At 47.6% G+C, this 16,943-nt stretch overlaps 1 protein-coding gene across 3 annotated transcripts in view; it reads left to right on the top strand.

Moving 5' to 3' along the window:
* Positions 1-15,157, top strand: part of MLXIP (MLX interacting protein) — a 57,005-nt gene extending 41,848 nt beyond the window's left edge. For 2 of the 3 annotated variants that reach the window (XM_053279582.1, XM_053279581.1), the window contains exons 14-17: positions 1,541-1,668; positions 3,479-3,602; positions 8,905-9,034; positions 9,967-15,157. In XM_053279582.1, the coding sequence (XP_053135557.1) occupies positions 1,541-1,668; positions 3,479-3,602; positions 8,905-9,034; positions 9,967-10,088 (504 nt within the window). In that variant the 3' untranslated portion in view covers positions 10,089-15,157. Of the gene's footprint in view, positions 1-1,540; positions 1,669-3,478; positions 3,603-4,802; positions 8,339-8,904; positions 9,035-9,966 lie in introns of those variants that run through there. The other variant, XM_053279583.1, reaches the window with a different exon arrangement.
* The last annotated feature ends 1,786 nt before the right edge of the window (positions 15,158-16,943 follow it).

The following is a 16,943-nucleotide window of genomic DNA, read 5'->3' as shown; positions in this document are numbered from 1 at the left end:
GATCCCTCAGAGTTAGCCAATTATAGACCAACCTCCCATGGTTGGGCAAGGTGATTGAGAGGGTGGTGACCTCTCAGCTCCAGGAGTCTTGAAAGAAACAGATTATCCGGACCCATATCTGGACCCATTTCAAACTGGCGTTTGCATGGACTTTGGGGTTGAGACTGCTTTAGTCGGCCTGATGGATGATCTCCAAGTGGGTGTTGACAGAGGGAGTGTGACTCTGATCCTTTTCGATCTCTCGGCAGCTTTCAATACCATCGACCATGATATCCTCCTGGGTTGCCTGAGGGAGTTGGGATTGGGTGGCATTGTTTTGGATAGCTCCATTCCTACCTCTCTGGCAGATTCCAGATGGTGTCACATGGAAACTGTTGCTCTGCAAAGCAGGAGTTAATGTACAGAGTTCCACAGTGCTCGGTACTGTGTCCAGTGCTTTTTAACATCTACATGAAACCGCTGGGAGAGATCATGAGGAGATTTGGTGCAGGGTGTTATCAATATACTGATGACACCCAAATCTATTTCTCCTTATCAATTTCATCAGGTAATAACATAACTTCTCTAAATGGCTGCCTGGAGGCAGTAATGGGCTGGATGAGGGATAACAAACTGAAATTGAATCAAAATAAGCTGGAGGTACTGACTGTGCGGGGTCAGAACTCGAGAAGTGGTTTAGATCTGCCTGTTCTGGATGGGGTTACATTCCCCCAGAAAAAAACAAGTACGTAGTTTGGGAGTGCCCCTGGATCCCAAACTCTCTCTGGTCTCTAGGGTTGAGGCAACAACCAATAGGGGTGTGCACAGAACTGCGGTCCGGCACTGGGGCGGGGGGTTCCTTTAAGAGCGGGGGGAGGGTTTACTTACCCCTCCCGCCGCTTTCCCCCTCCGGCCCCCGTAGTTCTGTTAATAATTGGGGCGGCAGGATACCTCCCTGCTGCCCCTTCTTACATTTTCCTGCTGCTGCTGGCTACACTGCAAAAGGCTTCAATAAGCCTGTAGCGCACGTGTGCTTCACGTCTCCGCGCACCACATTAGATAGACCACATTACACCTATATTAAAAGAACTGCACAGACTGCCACTGTCTCTCCAGGCAAAATACAAACTGCTGGCTCTAACCTATAAAGCCCAGTTTAGGCTCAGGGTATTTAAGAAACCACCTTCTCTGTCACGAGCCCCACCGCCTGTCAGGATCATCCGGAGAGGTCCGTCTGCAGTTGCCACCAGCTCGTCCCATTGCTGCCCCTAGGTTTTGGGATGCACTCCCTGCCGAAATCAAAGCCTCTCCGCCTCTGACAATTCTTAAAAGGGCTCTTAAGACACATTTGCTAATCCAGGCTTTTAATTAGACTTATAGAATTTGAACATTGTATTAATTTTAAATAGTTTTAATGTTTTGATTTGGTTTTTAATTGGTGTTTTATTGTAAACTGCCAAGAGGCTGAGTTTTGGGCTGCAGATGAATATGTTAAATTAAATGGATAAATACATAAACTAACTTGCTGTGCATAGTTTGAGCCCTTTTCTGTCTGCTACAGATCAGCCATGCCCTTACGCTCCAGAAGACCGTGGAATACATTGCTAAGCTGCAGCAGGAGAGATCACAGATGCAAGAGGAAACCAAGCGCCTCCGGGAAGAAATCGAGGAGCTGAATGCAACCATCATGTGAGGGTTAAGAGCCTGGTGGTCGCCTATGGTGGGGGGGCCAGGGGGAAAGAGGGAGGGAGATCTGTTTTGCTGGGCAAAGGCCCTTGAGCCGTCATGGCGCATACCAGTTGACAGAGCTCTCCCTTCAGCACATGAGCTCAGTAGCAGCGTGTCCCTTGAGCAGGGTAGAATAAAGGAATTCAGGAGCTGGGGTACATATTGAATCCTCACTCCAAATGTCTGCAAGAACTTTATTTATCATCTTTATACACCACCTGATGTATACATCTCTAGGCAGTACACTAGGAACTTAACATGTTCCAAATACACCTCCCGGTAAAGATGCACAGTGACAAGAGTGTCACATACCCATGGATATTATAGGTAGTTGCACTTCCTTCCTTTTCATAAGAACGTATCTGCTGGATCACACCACAGGTTTTCCCAATTCAGCATTCTGTCTCCAGCAGTGGCCAGCAAGACATAAAGATAGGTGCTGCCCCGCCCCCCCGCATTGTTTATCCACAGTAGCTGCAATTTAAAGGTACACTACCCCTATCTAAGGAAGTTCCATTTAGCAGTCGTAGCCAGTACTTGTTGATAGGCCTACCCCTTCATCAGTTTGTCCTAATCCTTCTTAAAAGCCATCCAAGCTAGTGGCCATCACTACGTTTTGTGGTTCTGAGTCGCAACACTGTGCTTCTTGTTGTTGTTTATCCTGAAACTTACTGGAGAGTCCTTTCATTGTATGAACCTCAGTTCTAGTTAAGATTTCTTTGTTGACAGAAAGACAGTGTGTCTTTCTCTGGATGCCTTTTTATAGAAAATTAAAACCACTGCAGTCTCCTTTTTTTTGGCAATTCCATGGAAATGCAGCCTATAATTGTCATTCAGGAATTCCTAACTAGACAAAATTGGTACCTGAAAGTTGCTGCAGATAAAATGGATTATGCCATTGAAGCATTGTGGGTTGATTTAGTGCCGTTTCACCCAGGAAATTTGTTGGTTCATTTATTTCCATTATTTCCTATTTTCTGATAATAAAACTAGGGCATGTGTTAGCTTGCATATGTTAAAACAGAAACAGCGAAGAAGAGTGTTCTAAAAAGAGAGTCTAACTGAATAAATTTTAAAACAGCAGCCGCAAATATCCTGCAAAAACATTACTCTGAAAAAGCCTGTGGAAATAAAGCCATTTTTGCTACCTCCCTAAAAACAAGTGGGAAAGGGGCGAGGCCTACTTCTCCTGGCAGCCTGCTCCAAATTTGGGGCCCTGTTTCTGGATGCGCCCACCTCATATAGGACAGTAAAGAGACCCAGATTGGGGCCTCAGGAGATGAACAAAGGCAGATTCCTATGGGGAGAGGAAATCCTAAGGATCTGTTTAGTGCTAGTAGAATAAAGTGTGTCGTCAAGTCGATTCCGACTCCTGGCGCCCACAGAGCCCTGTGTTTTTCTTTGGTAGAATGCAGGAGAGGTTGGCCATTGCCGCCTCCTGCACAGTATGAGATGATGCCTTTCAGCATCTTCCTAGATCGCTGCTGCCCAATATAGTACCAGCGGGGATTCGAACTGGCAACCTTAGTCAAGCATTTCCCCACTGCACCACTTAAGGTGACTTTAGTGCTAGTAGTGCATAGTAAAAGAGGGCAGGTTTTGCTTCAAGACCTAGCTGGGATGAAGCAGGCACAGAAGGCGGCAACCTTAGCCTCTCCATGGCTGGCGGCTGCTGCACTCCAGGACCTTTTGTCTTATGGGGGGAAAGTGTCTCTCTTCCTTAGCCCCTTTCGAAGGTGAAAAGTGGATGGGATTCTCTTCTCTCCCCCAGTTCTTGTCAGCAGCAGCTGCCTGCTACCGGAGTTCCCATCACGCGGCAAAGGTTTGATCAGATGCGGAGCATGTTTGATGAGTATGTCAGAAACAGGACCCTGCAAAATTGGAAGTTCTGGATTGTATCCTTTTTTGGTGTATGTGAATTTGGGAGGGAAAGCATTCCATCTCCACTGGCGCTGGTATATGCTTGGCTGGATGTTGTCTTCAGCATTAACCCCCAGGTCCATGATCTTCACTGTTTTTTTCCAAGCAAGGGCCACTTGCTTGGAAAAAACCTTCAATGGAACATAGGAAGCTGCCCTATATTAAGTCAGACCTAGCTCAGTCTGTCCAGCTCAGTTTTGTCTACCCAGACTGGCAGCGGCTTCTCCAAGGTGGCAGGCAGGAATCTCTCTCAGCCCTATCTTGGAGAAGCTGCCGGGGAGGGAACTTGGGACCTTCTGCTCTTCCCAGAGTGGCCCCATCCCCTGAGGGGAAGATCTTAGGCATGGAGTCTCCCATTCAAATGCAACCAGGGCAGACCCTGCTTAGCTAAGGGGACAAGTCATGCTTGCTCCCACCAGACCAGCTCTCCGGCAGTGCTGTTTCTCACTGTGCTTTTCTCAGTGCTGGAAAGGCCTTTTGAAGAGAGACTGAGCCCTCTCCTAGGAGCTTTGTGGGGGAAATGCTAGGAAGGGCTACACTTCCCAGCTCTCTGTGCTTACCTTCTGAGGTGGTGCAGGGGCTCAGGAGGGCTCTGTTTCCCTTAAAGGAGCCCCCGGCACTGGGCAGAGCACCGGACTGCATGGTGGGAATGGTTGTGTTCCACATGGTGCCAGGGGGACTGTGCAGCGTATTCAGCTTCCACGCAGGACCAATAATTAGTCATGGAGCTGAACTTAGGGTGGATGGGAGCCACCACTGGCTCCCGGGCCTTACAGAGAAGAGCACTGTCCTGTCTGCTCCAGTGGCTGTAACACTTGTTTGTTTGTTTGTTTTATTTGTTTGATTTTGTGCTGAAATCTTGCAGAAAAGCAGTGCAAGGTGTGAACTGAAACGAGTGTCTGCCTGGAAGTCCTTGCTTCCAACCCCCAAAGAGGTCCTTTGACTTTGTGTGGTCTTGCGAATGGCTTCTGCGCATCTGTGGAGGCCAGAACTGGGCCCCTGCCGGGCCGCTCTGCTGGGTGAGCAGGGCACCAGCAAGGTTTAGAGGAGCCGCTGCAGCCAGTAAGGTGCTCTCCCCCCGACCTCCTGGGCAACTTTAGAACATTTTTAAAGGTTTGCCTCACCCCTTTGCTTGTAAAGGGCGATCCGCACCAGATTCTCCTTTACACGCTTAGTCCTCAAACCGGTTCGATGCGATTCGACTGAATGGACCGGACTGCTGACCGATTCAACCAGCTTGCAGACTGGCAGTTGGGTTCAAATCCGGTTTGAATTCAAACTGAACGGGTTAAACCCAGCTCCGTGCACATGGACCTTGTACGTCATTGCCCACTTTTTAAAAACTTTCTGAAATGTACAGTGCCTCCAAGAGCAGTTGCAGGTTGCAAACAACATCTGGCACAACGTGGAAATTGAGGGAGGCTGCGGTCAACAAAAGCTGCTTGCGTCACCCCGAAATTACTCTCTAAAGACAAACTGGACATGTTGGGTTTACTAAACCTTGAATCCCCTTAGAAAGGAAAACCTGAGATTATTTTCTTGCGTCAGTGAGAGAGACAGCTCATCAGAGAGGCCTTGATTGCCTGAGATAGTGGTGAGCTGGGAGGGGCTCAACTAATATTTTTAACTCTGCTCATTTCCTGTGATTTATATCAGAGGCGGCTTGAGTGGGTGTTTTCCGATCTGTTCCTTGAACTTTTTGGAGGTGGGAGTGTGGGGCAGCAGCTAAAGCCTGGGAAGTACAGCTACTTGCAGAGCCAACCGGGGCGTAGCGCGACCCCCGGGAGACCAGGGACAGGTGCCCCTGATTGTGCTCACCCCAAGCCATGCCCTCTGTGTCCGACGTCAGACACAAGGAGTGGGGCAACAAACATCTCCCCCCAGCCCGGCGCTGCCCCTGCCCTGCCCCGCCGCCCCTGCCCCACTGCTGCTGCTTATCTTTGCCCCTGTGACAGCAGCGGGCGTTATGGCTGGGCCAGGCCGCTCTGGTCGGCGTGCCTTTTGCTCTCTCTAGCTGGCTGGCTGAACTGTGTGCCTTCACAGTTCGACTATGGACATTGCATGCCCGTGACGTCACGGACATGTGACGTCCATAGTCGAACTGTGCAGGCATGCGGTTCGGCCAGCCTGCGAGAGAGAGGGAGGCCCGGCCCAGCCACAGTGCCCTTTGCCGCATGGGGGCAAAGCTAAGCGGTGGCGACGGCGTGGCCGGGTGGTCTGCTTGGAGGCCCCCTGATCCTCTGGGCCCAGGGACATTGGTCCCTGCTTGTCCAAGGGATGTTACGCCTGTGGAGCCAACTCCAGCTCTGTGGGTGCCTCTGGGATGCTCGTTCTCATCAGAACAAAGGGAGAGCTGCCTTTTGCCAAGTCAGACCTGGCTTGCACAGTATGGTCTCCACTGAGTGGCAGCCGCTCTCCAGGGCCTCTGTTTCCCAGCCCTACGTGGAGATCCAAGGGGTCGGACCTGGGACCTTCTGGCTGCAAAGCAGGGGCTCCAGCACCGAGCTGTCCCCTAAGGGGAACATCTGACAGTGCTCACACGTGGTCACCCATCCAAGTGCTTAGCAGAGGGGACAATTCGTGCTCACTACCGCTAGACCAGCTCCAGGCCACTGGTTGGGCTGGGCCGGCCCCAGCCGAATTGAGAGTGGCTACAAAGGTTAACAGGGCGGGGGGGGCGGCATCTGCACCCACTGAGTTAAGAACGTAACAGTTGACTTGCTGGGTCATTAAGTCCAGCACCCCATTTCCAGCACCGGACAGGCCTCGTGTACTGCCTCCCACCATGGAAACTCAATTGAACGGTCATGGCTAATAACTCTTGATAGGTTTGTGTGTCGTTAATTTTGCTCCTTTTAAAAGCTGACATTCTGTCACCCTCACCACATCCTGTGGTGGTGAATTCCATGCATATGAAGAAGAGCCACTGTTGTACCGCAGACTGAGAAAAAGGAAGAAAATATTACGGTTACCTCTACAGGATCCTGGGTTGGTTTGTTTCTTTCTTTCTTTGTTTGTTTGTTTATTGTTAGATTTATATACCGCCTTTCGCTAAAAACAACCCCAAGGCGGTTTACACAAGTTAAAACACATAATAAAAATGAATTTAAAGTATTTAGCTAAAAATATAAAAACAATCCGATATTAAAAATATACAGCATACAAAATACAAAAAACTATACATGGATAAAAACACACAGAAGCAGCAATAAAACAATCATGTAAAGGCCTGGATAAAAAGCCAAGATTTAACCAGCTTTCTAAAAACAGTAATGGAGTCTGAGGAGCGAATGGCCACAGGGAGAGCATTCCAAAGCCTGGGGGCAGCAACAGAGAAGGCCCTGTCCCGAGTGCATGACAACTGAGCCTCCCTCATTGTCGGCACCCGGAGCAGAGCCCCCTCAGATGATCTCGTCAAGCGGGCAGAAACCCTTGGGAGCAGGCGGTCCCTCAGATATCCTGGGCCCAAACCGTTAAGGGCTTTAAAGGTCAACACCAGCACCTTGAATTGGACCCGGAAACACACTGGTAACCAGTGCAGCTCTTTCAAAATAGGTGTGATGTGATCACACCAGGCAGCTCCAGATAGAACCCTAGCTGCCGCATTTTGTACAAGCTGCAGTTTCCGAATAATCTTCAAAGGCATCCCCATGTAGAGCGCATTGCAGTAATCCAGCCATGACGTGACTAAGGCATGGGTAACTGTGGCCAGATCTGCCTTCTCGAGAAAGGGACGCAGCTGGCACACTAGCCAAAGCCATGCAAAGGCATTCCTGGCCACCGCCTCCACCTGAGCTTCCAAAAGCAGAGCCGGGTCCAGTAGTACCCCCAAGCTGCATACTTGCTCCTTCAAGGGGAGTACAACCCCATCCAGAACCGGTAAAATTTCCTCATCCCGATTGGCTCTCCTACTGACCAACATCACCTCTGTTGTCTTGTCTGGATTCAATCTCAGTTTATTAGCCCACATCCAGCCCATCATGGCCTCAAATCCCCGATTCAGGACATCCACCGCCTCCCTAGGATCAGGTGACAAGGAGAGATAGAGCTGAGTGTCATCTGCATACTGCTGACAGCTCAGTCCAAGTCTCTGGATGACCTCTCCCAGCGGTTTCATGTAGATGTTAAAGAGCATGGGGGACAGAATCGAACCCTGCGGGATCCCACAGGCCAATGGCCACGGAGACGAGCAGTAGTCCCCCAGCACCACCTTCTGGACCCTCCCCCCAAGAAAGGAACAGAGCCACTCCAACACAGTATCTCTGGTTCCCATACTCAAGAGGTGGTCCAGAAGGATACCATGGTCGATGTTATCAAATGCCGCCGAGAGGTCCAGCAGAACCAACAGGGACGCACTCCCCATGTCTAGCTCTCAGCAAAGGTCAAGTGAGGTCAAGCTCATCCACTAGAGCAACCAAGACAGTTTCAGTCACATATCCGGGGCGGAAGCCAGATTGAAAAGGGTCCAGATAATCCATATCATCCAAGACCCTCTGCAGCTGGGACGCCACCACACACTCTATTGTTTTGTTTTTGTTAAAGAGCACAACTCTTGCTTTCATGCTTCCAGAGAGAATCCTGGAAAGACAGAGTGCTTCTAAAGTGTAAGGTTACTATATACCTTAATTTTGATTTATTTTGCTGGGCTTCTGTATGTCTTTCTTCCTCTGTACTGGTCAGTGACTGTAATAAAGATATTGTATACGGTGTAGGGCAGAGCTCAACACTTTGGTCCTCTAGCTGTTTTTGGACTACAACTCCCATCATCCCCAGCCACAGCAGTCAGGGAGTTGTAGTCCAAAAGGTTGTGCAGCCTTGGAATAAGGTTTGCTAATAATTTTCATGGAATGTCTCCCTCAAGACAGGAACATAGGAAACTGCCATATACTGAGTCAGACCATTGGTCTATCTAGCTCAGTATTGTCTTCACAGACTGACAGCGGCTTCTCCAAGGTTGCAGGCAGGAGTCTCTCTCAGCCCTATTTGGGAGATGCTGTCAGGGAGGGAACTTGAAACCTTCTGCCCTTCCTAGAGTGGCTCCATCCCCTGAAGGGAATCTCTTCTAGTGCTCACACATCAAGTCTCCCATTCAGATGCAACCAGGGCAGACCCTGCTTAGCTATGGGGACAAGTCGTGCTTGCTACCAGAAGACCAGCTCTCCTCTCCTGATAGTATATCAGATAGTATCATCAACTACACCTGTTGTGTCGCTGACATGTTTTCCCTTTCCCCACCTGTGCGAAAGATGTTTCCCTTTACTTTTGACCACTTCCCAGTTCAGCATTATCATCAATCCCTTGTTTGAAACTTTCAACGGGATGGTGTCCACGACCAGTTTAGAGGAGCTGCATCAGACTGCGCTGGTGTGGGTGGACCAGCACTGCTCCCTGCCTGTTCTGAGGCCAAGTAAGTCGAGTATTTGGTTGGTTGGTTTGTACATTTGGATCCTGCTCTTCCTCCAAGGGAGCCCATGGTTCTGTTTCTCCTCCCAACAACTTTGTGAGGTAGGCGAGGCGGAGGGAGAAGTGACTGGCCCAGAGTCACACAGCTGAATGGGGATTTGAACTTGGGTCCTTCCCGGTCCTAGTCCAGCACTCTAACCCCTACACCACGCTGGCTTCTGAGGTTTTATTCTCAGTAGTCCCTTCCAGACTGTCACTTGACCTTTTAAGCCTAAAAGGATTCTAGGTCAAGGCTCTCTCTGTGTTGAGAGAAAACTCTGCTTTTTCTTTTTTTTCTTTTTTAAGATTTGTAACTCGTTCTTCCTCCAAGGAGCTCAGAGCTCAAAAATACATGCTTATTTTTATCCTCACAACAGCCCTGTGAGGTAGGGTTAGGCTGAGAGATACCTTTTGGGATTGGGGCTCCCTTGCTTCTAAGGGCATGGTTTATTCTGCTGCTTTGCATTAAGGAGCTGTCCATAGCTCTGAAGCCTGGCCCTGACCTTCGCCTTTCCCACACATTTTCCATCCGAAAGGGCTGCAGTAGTAAATGCGTCAGACTTTAGCACATGGTGTATATTAGGGAAACGTTATCAGCAGAAAGCAGTTGATTTTGAAAATAGATATGAAAGGTAGATCACAGTACAGCAACTCGAGGTGTCTTTAAATGGAAAGGCAGAGCATATGTTTTGTTAATACCATATTTACCAGGATAGAAGATGGCTCTGAAATAGAAAACATTGCATGGAGAGCTAATTGCCCATCTGATTATAGCAGCTAGAACTCCATGCAGAATATTGAAAACAGGATAAGATACCAGCAGTTTCTAAATGGTACCCAAAAATAGGGGATTGCTTTTGTCTGCCTTTGTTTTACATCTCTTCTCCTCCATCCTAGTGGTTTTGAATACCCTTCGGCAGTTAAGCATAAGCACCTCCATTCTCTCTGATCCATTACGGTTGCCAGAACAAGCCACGGAGGCAGTCAGTAAGATCAACAACGCAGCTGGAGAAACCTAACCAAAGATGGCGGCCTGACCACCTCAAGCCTCAGTGATCATCCAAGCCTCACAAGACCTAGAAATGCCCTTGTAGCGGATTTGGCTTCCGGACCTCGCCACCAGGCTGTGAGACGTGTCGGCGGAGGGGGGTGGGAGAGAAGGCAAGGGGTCATCCTTTGATGCCGTGTTTGGGTATGGTCCAGTGGGAAAGCCAACTCAGGTAAACAAGCAGGCTGAAAGACCTGCGCCCAGCAATAGAAGCACTCCTCCTCCGGTGCAGCCTATCGAAGTATATGGTGTGCAAATGTTTGCATAACCTGACCTCAAGCACCAAAGCCCAGAGAGAGCAGACTCATCACCAGGAGCAGTGCGGTAAAAGGGAAACACGCCTCCACTTTCATGAAATGTGACCTGTTTCCTCTTTTGTGCTGTTACTATTTGGTCTCCTCCTGTTCATTCAGGAAATGCTGACGGCCAGGATCCCAAGGACTGTGAGCAAGCAGGGGTTAGACTTGTGTTGTGAGCATGCCTCCCCTTACCCCAGTTCAGAGCAAAGCTCTTTCAAACGGAGCGGGGCGGGGTGTCCTCAGCAGTTCGGTGAAATGACCGTGGCGAGCCAGGAGGTGGATCGGGCTGGGAATCTCATTGTTTAAAGGGGGTGAGGTGGGGTGAAGAATTCCACTTGGTGCCCACAAAAGTTTAGAAGCAGCTTTTTGGATCCTGACCAGTGGCTAGAATGGGATGTAGGTCAATCAGGAAACAACCTAAATGGTACAAACACTTGCTAAACATATCGAGGCCTCAATCCTATGCATGCTTACCTGGGACTAAGCCTCACTGAACACAGTGGGACTTGTTTCTGAGTAAATGTGGGTCGGACTGTGCTGTGAGTTAGTTACCCAGTCGCCAGCTCTAAGTGCATTTTATTAACACATGGGCAGCTTTGGCGTGGTAGAATTTGTGTAGCCAGTGTGTTACACGAGTTTTTTTTTCCTCCTTCTGCCACTGACTTCTAGGACAGCTTGGCTGAGGTATGAAGGGTGTTTGAACTGTATGTGGTTCTGTCCTTTTAAATAGAGACCTTTCTAAATTGCAAGCCAGTTTAAGCATGGTGCAAAACAGCGTTGCTGTTCAGTCCATGGAAACTACCCTCCCAAATCTTATCATATCAACAGCTGACCCAGAAACATGACACGTTCTTGCCTGTCCTCTTTACAGTCACTCTTTGCAAACCTAATGCACTCAGTCCTTGGGATCTCTTTAAATCCTGTTTAAGATTAATTTACGTTAAGGTAAGTGCCAGCATAAACTCTAACCACGATTATTTATGACCAGTGGAGGGAGTTTGTGCGTATGAGGGGCCGAGAGGACCCCCAGCCTGTCCGACCTAATTCTGCTTCAGAGATCTGGAGTGGTGTGTCTGCATCATGCTTCTGGGTCTCAGAGATTCAGTCCACAGCTATCAAGATCCCTAGAAATGCATTTGTGAATTGTATAATGGCTACATTTACAATACAACTGTCATACCCCTTCCTTTCAACCAGTGTTTTCAACTCAGTATCAATTTTATAGAGCTTTTATTTTCTTTTGTTGTTTTAGAAGGGTGGGGAGACAGACATGTGTATGCACATGTGTGGCTGCCATTGGTTCAGGAGGGCTGTGCTATCACGTGGGAGGCAGTCCTCATCCTGTGAACCAATTTTATTTTGTAGCTTCAGTTACTATGATTGTCCGTGCACTCAACCCAGTTCAAAAGCCAGGGAGTTGTGGACTTGACCTAGATAACAGCCAGAGGCTTGAATAATCCAGGGCTATTCACTTTTCCTCTTTGAAGGAAGTTTGGCTTTGTTTGCAGGAGGAGCAACCAAATTAGCATTGTGATTACTTCTGATAATTTTCCTCAGCACTCCATCTCCTCAGGTGTAACAAACATTTGTGAGATACAGACTTTTTGCATGGCGTATGCTCACTCGCTCTCTTTCTGGAGATTCAGCTTTCTCAGGTTGTATAATGAGCCTTCTTTGTAGCCTCCGTTTTGCACATAACAATGCAAACTTAGGTACGTCTGAAAACGCAGTAGAGGAGAGCAGAGTTGCTTGTCAGATTTGGATGCCAGCAGTCAGGCTGGCTGAAAATGAATTAAAAGCAAGCAATAATTTTGGCCACCTCCCTGCAGAGAATACAAATGAATATTGGGTTGGAGCAACCATGACCAACATTTTAGGGCTGGAGCCTTCACCGTTCTTCATCAGCTGGCTTATAGGGCTCACATTTATTTTTTTGTTTTGCTCTCATCAAGAGCATCATTTGACGTACAGCTTTGGAACATTTGGATTTAACGAGAAGTATTTCCATCCCCTGGGAAATAGTCCTGCAACTCAAGTCCTGCTGTGTAAGCCTGATCCAGTAGTAGCTCATCCTAGCAGGACAGGGAGTGTCAAAGGAGGGAGCTTGGGTTGCTCCTCCCCCACCCTCCAGAGAGCTACACTGCTTCAGGCTGACCATTCATCAGGTAGAGCTTTACTGTTAACTGCACAGCTCTACCTTATAGCCTATAGGCACCACAGCTCCCAGGCAGGAGAGAGGAGCAACCCGAGCTGTCGGGAAGCAGAGGCAGTTGTGCCTCCTTGGGTCCCCCCCCCGGCTCGTTAGGACAAGCCGCTACTGGCCTGATCTATACATGTTTACACAGAAGCAAGACTCTCTGTGTCCAATGAGACTTGCTCCCAAGGATGTTTGTGCAGCCTGTGGCGTTTGCTTGGAATGCACTTAAGCCTTGAAATCAGCCTGCCATAAAAATTAGTAGCTCCCTCAGCCCATCCACAGGTAAGTTGTTTGTGCCTGGAACCAGGTACTTTTTACAAAAAAAAAACAAAACTTACCAGGTGACCTGGAGGCCATATCGACTAGCTACTTACAAGACCCAAGAGCACAGCAGGTTCACACGTTATGTTCTTGGTAGAGCTGAACATGAACCATCTTCAGGGAAACTGTTAGGTCCTCCTTCTACATTTTTCAGGTAATTTGTGGGAAATGTCCCCATGCTTAAGAACTTTTTATTGGTTTGCAGGGTTGTTTACATATTGGCTTCTATCAACTTGGGATTAGATAACTCTTGGAGCACTCTGCAGCTTATTAAAGACATGAAGGGGAGATTTTTAAAAACAGCAATATGGCCCACCACAGGCCAAACTTCATGACACTTCCATCCCTTTATAGAGGGTCTTTCAGTACCCCCAGTATTGTCTGGGGCATCAGCCAAAGCAGCTGAACATCCAGTGAGAATATGCAGCCACCCACAGTGAAGCAACATTTCTCCATAGCTGTTATACTCTCATTGGTAGTATTGACCCTTTTTTGTGTGATTGTTCTTAGACGAAGGAGTTCTGGTAGATCCTAAAAACTCAGGAGCCCATAGAGAGGGCTGTCCACAATATTTATACAAGTGAAATTTATCGTTCATCTTTTCACTGCACAGGATATGTGTGGCTTTTTGTTTTTTCCTGATAATGGCATTTAGGCGGTGTTTACACCAAGAATTGCTCCAGTTTAATTCAACACTCCACATGTACTTTAAACTCCTGTAGCCCCCAAGCAAGGAATTGAATGTACTTCTCTTCCAGGAGGAATCGAATCTCTTCACTCCTGTGCGGTTTGTAGGGCTTTCCCAGGGTGCGTCTAATAACCATAAAGTAGTTGAGTATTTCAGTATAGGAAACGTGACAGTTGCTTTCAGTAGGGGTGTGCATGAAACCAGGTTTGGCAGTTTGGTTTGAATTTGAACCAAACCACCTCTCCACGAGCCAGTTTGGTCGAACCAGCTAGTGGTCCAGTCCATTTGGGCAAACCAGTTTGAGGGCTATGTTTGTAAAGGGGAAGGGGAAATCCTTTTAAAGTGTTCTGAGGGTGGGGGGGGTGACAAGAGGGCCCCATACCAGTGGCTCAGCATAATGTCTCCTCTACCTGTGTCTCCCTCCACCCCAGCATTGTGGCCCAGTTCCAGCCTCCATGAATGTGCAGAGGCTATCTGCGTGGTCACAATGGTCGGACCGTTTCGAACTCGGACCAGTTGCCTTTTTCTGAGGCTGATTTGAACTGGAACCAGTTCAAATTGAACCCAGCTGGATTCGAACCAGTTCTGTACACCCCTAGTTTTTAGTGCAAGAGCAGAGTGCAGTTAAACTATAAACTGCACTGCAGTTTATAAGGGACTTCGTTTTGAGACGGGAAGAGGGGCAGTTGAGGGAAGCTCTGAAGTAGACACATGCACACAACTTCACAATAACAGAGCTGCCTCCTATATAAAAGTGTATGGTCTATACTTCTGTACTGAGAGTGGTGTAAATAGTGAAGACATGGGTCATGAAAAGCAGGACAAGTTCCAGAACCTTGTAGTAGTTTCAGCGAGTGGAGCTTTTCCTCATGCTTGCATCATAAACTCTACCTGAGGAGATTCCTTCTTCACCCATTATTACAGGTATGGGAGCCTTTTCCTCTGAGCAGAAGTGTTAAGTTCCCTTGTGACCGAAGTGTGGAACCTTTGCTTATGCTAAGACCACCCACTGGCACCTCTGTCTTTTCTTGATACAAACTGCTCCATAACAGTTTGTATCAACCAAGCAAAGAAGATGAAAAGCAAGTAAGAGGGTTCTGGATGACACTCAGTTACAAGTGATGTACAGAGATAATTTTCATTATGAATGTTCTGTGGTTGCTTGATAGTTTGTGGGCTAGCTTTTAATCTGAAGTGCAACCATAAACACTTTTTTTTAAAATGGTGAATGAAGTCAGAATTACAAGCAATATATATGTGTGTGTTCAGTCATTCTTTGGATGAAATTTGCTTCCTCTGCAGCTGAAACTCTTAATTTCTTATTTTAACATTTTAAGTAAGCTTGGAAATATAGCAACTTCAGATGTGTCCACATTTCAGCCTTGTATAAAGATTTCTGTTGCATGAAGACCACGTCTCTTATGCTGTGGTTCCACAGCATCCTTTCAGGTTGCTCTCTTTCAATAGTGCAATTGCATTAATTTTTCTCTTTTTTTACAATTACAACCAAAATAAATACTATTTTTTGGAAGAAACACTGGCTTGTGACGTGTCTGTTTTCGGCTAGACACTTTGCTTTTGAACACTAGCGTCTCTGGACTAGCACATCCTGTTTGAACATATGAAACTGCTTCACTGGTTGTATTGGTCCAATCAGTTTGTTGGTCTTTTTTCCTGAAGTGCTGGGGTGAGAGAAGGAATTGTTACATCTGAGATAACACCTCTTCTTGGCTACAAACAGAAAACCAGGAAAAAGGACTACCTAGCCTCACAGAAACACTGAAATATTTATTATCCCAACATGTTACCCTGTATAGAGAAGGTGGAAGATGGACTGTTTGTTGCTCTTGGTTTGCCATGAAGGGACCAGAGCTCAGTGGTAAATGCATACTTTGAATGCAGAAGGTTCCAACTTCAGCCCTTGGCAGAGCTGAGAAAGGCCCCAGTTTGCTGCCAGTTAGTGTAGCCAATTTGTGTAGACAGTACTGAGCTAGATAGACCAAGGGTCTGACTCCGTATATAGCAGCTTCCTGCGTTCCTATGTTTACCGCTTAGAGTCTTTGGAGAAGGCGGTATATAAGAAAAGTTAAAGAGTGAGTATATGCTTTCATATTAGGCCGATGTTTTTAAGAAGTATTTGCTCACACATGTTTATGTCAATATTCCCTTGACAAAAATTGTATTCTAAATGTGTTGGGAACATTTTATTTTTATTTTTTTAAGGGATACCAATGCCAGCAGCCATACAGCACCAGTCTAGTCAGTCACAGGATTTTGTAGGAGCTCCATAATTCAGCTCTCACACACCCCTAAAAGTTTGGGAGAAGGGAGATAATAAACAGTTGTCCAAGGAAGGAGAAACATTGTTGTGCATGTCACATCCACGTTCCTCCCCCATCCCCACATGACTGGTGAAAGGGCATGCCTCATGTTCCAGCCAAGTGCAAATAGGGCTTCCTTCCTTCCTTCCCTGTCCCAAATGGTGGGGCACGTTGGCCAAAGTGGCAAAAGGCTCCCTGTCCCTCCCCCTGTACAAGGCAGAGGAGGAGCTGGTTGGGCTTCCTTTCACCCCTCAAAATGGCATCCAAAGAAGAGCGGGGGGGGGAGGGTTGGTCGTTCTCCAAAAAGAGCTCCACCGTGAGGCATAGGAAGCTGCCATATACTGAGTCAGACCATTGTTCTCTCTAGCTCAGGATTGTCTTCACAGACTGGTTGCAGGCAGGGGTCTCTCTCAGACTTATCTTGGAGAAGCTGCCAGGGAGGGAACTTGGAACCTTCTGCTCTTCCCAGAATGGCGGCTCCATCCCCTGAGGGGAAATATCTTCCAGTGTGTTGTGTACAAAGTAAGGGTGTGGTGTGTGTGTGTGTGTGAGAGAGAGAGAGAGAGAGAGAGAGAGAGAGAGAGAACAACCCTAAAGGCCAGGGCTGCTCAACTTCGGCCCTCCTGCAGATGATGATGTCATTGTTTTGGTTTTGGTTTGTTTTATTTTTAAATTTTATATCCCACTCTTCCTCCAAGGAGCCCAGAGCAGTTTACTACATACTTAGGTTTCTCCTCACAACAGCCCTGTGAAGTAATAAGAGAGAAGTGACTGGCCCAGAGTCATCCAGCTGGTTTCATGGCTGAATTGCTGAGAACTCAGGTCTCCCCGGTCCTAGTCCAGCACTCTAGCCACTACACCAATTCAATTTCTATACTGCCCTTCCAAAAATGGCTCAGGGCATTTTACACAGATAAATAATAAATAAGATGGATCCCTGTTCCCAAAGGGCTCACAATTGAAAAAGAAACATCAGATAGACCAGCAACAGTCACTGGAG

Source organism: Hemicordylus capensis, chromosome 15 (assembly GCF_027244095.1).
Source record: "Hemicordylus capensis ecotype Gifberg chromosome 15, rHemCap1.1.pri, whole genome shotgun sequence".
NCBI classification, from domain to species: Eukaryota; Metazoa; Chordata; class Lepidosauria; order Squamata; family Cordylidae; genus Hemicordylus; species Hemicordylus capensis.
The sequence above is the reverse complement of the archived record's forward strand: the minus strand, read 5'-3'. Positions and strand labels throughout refer to the sequence as shown.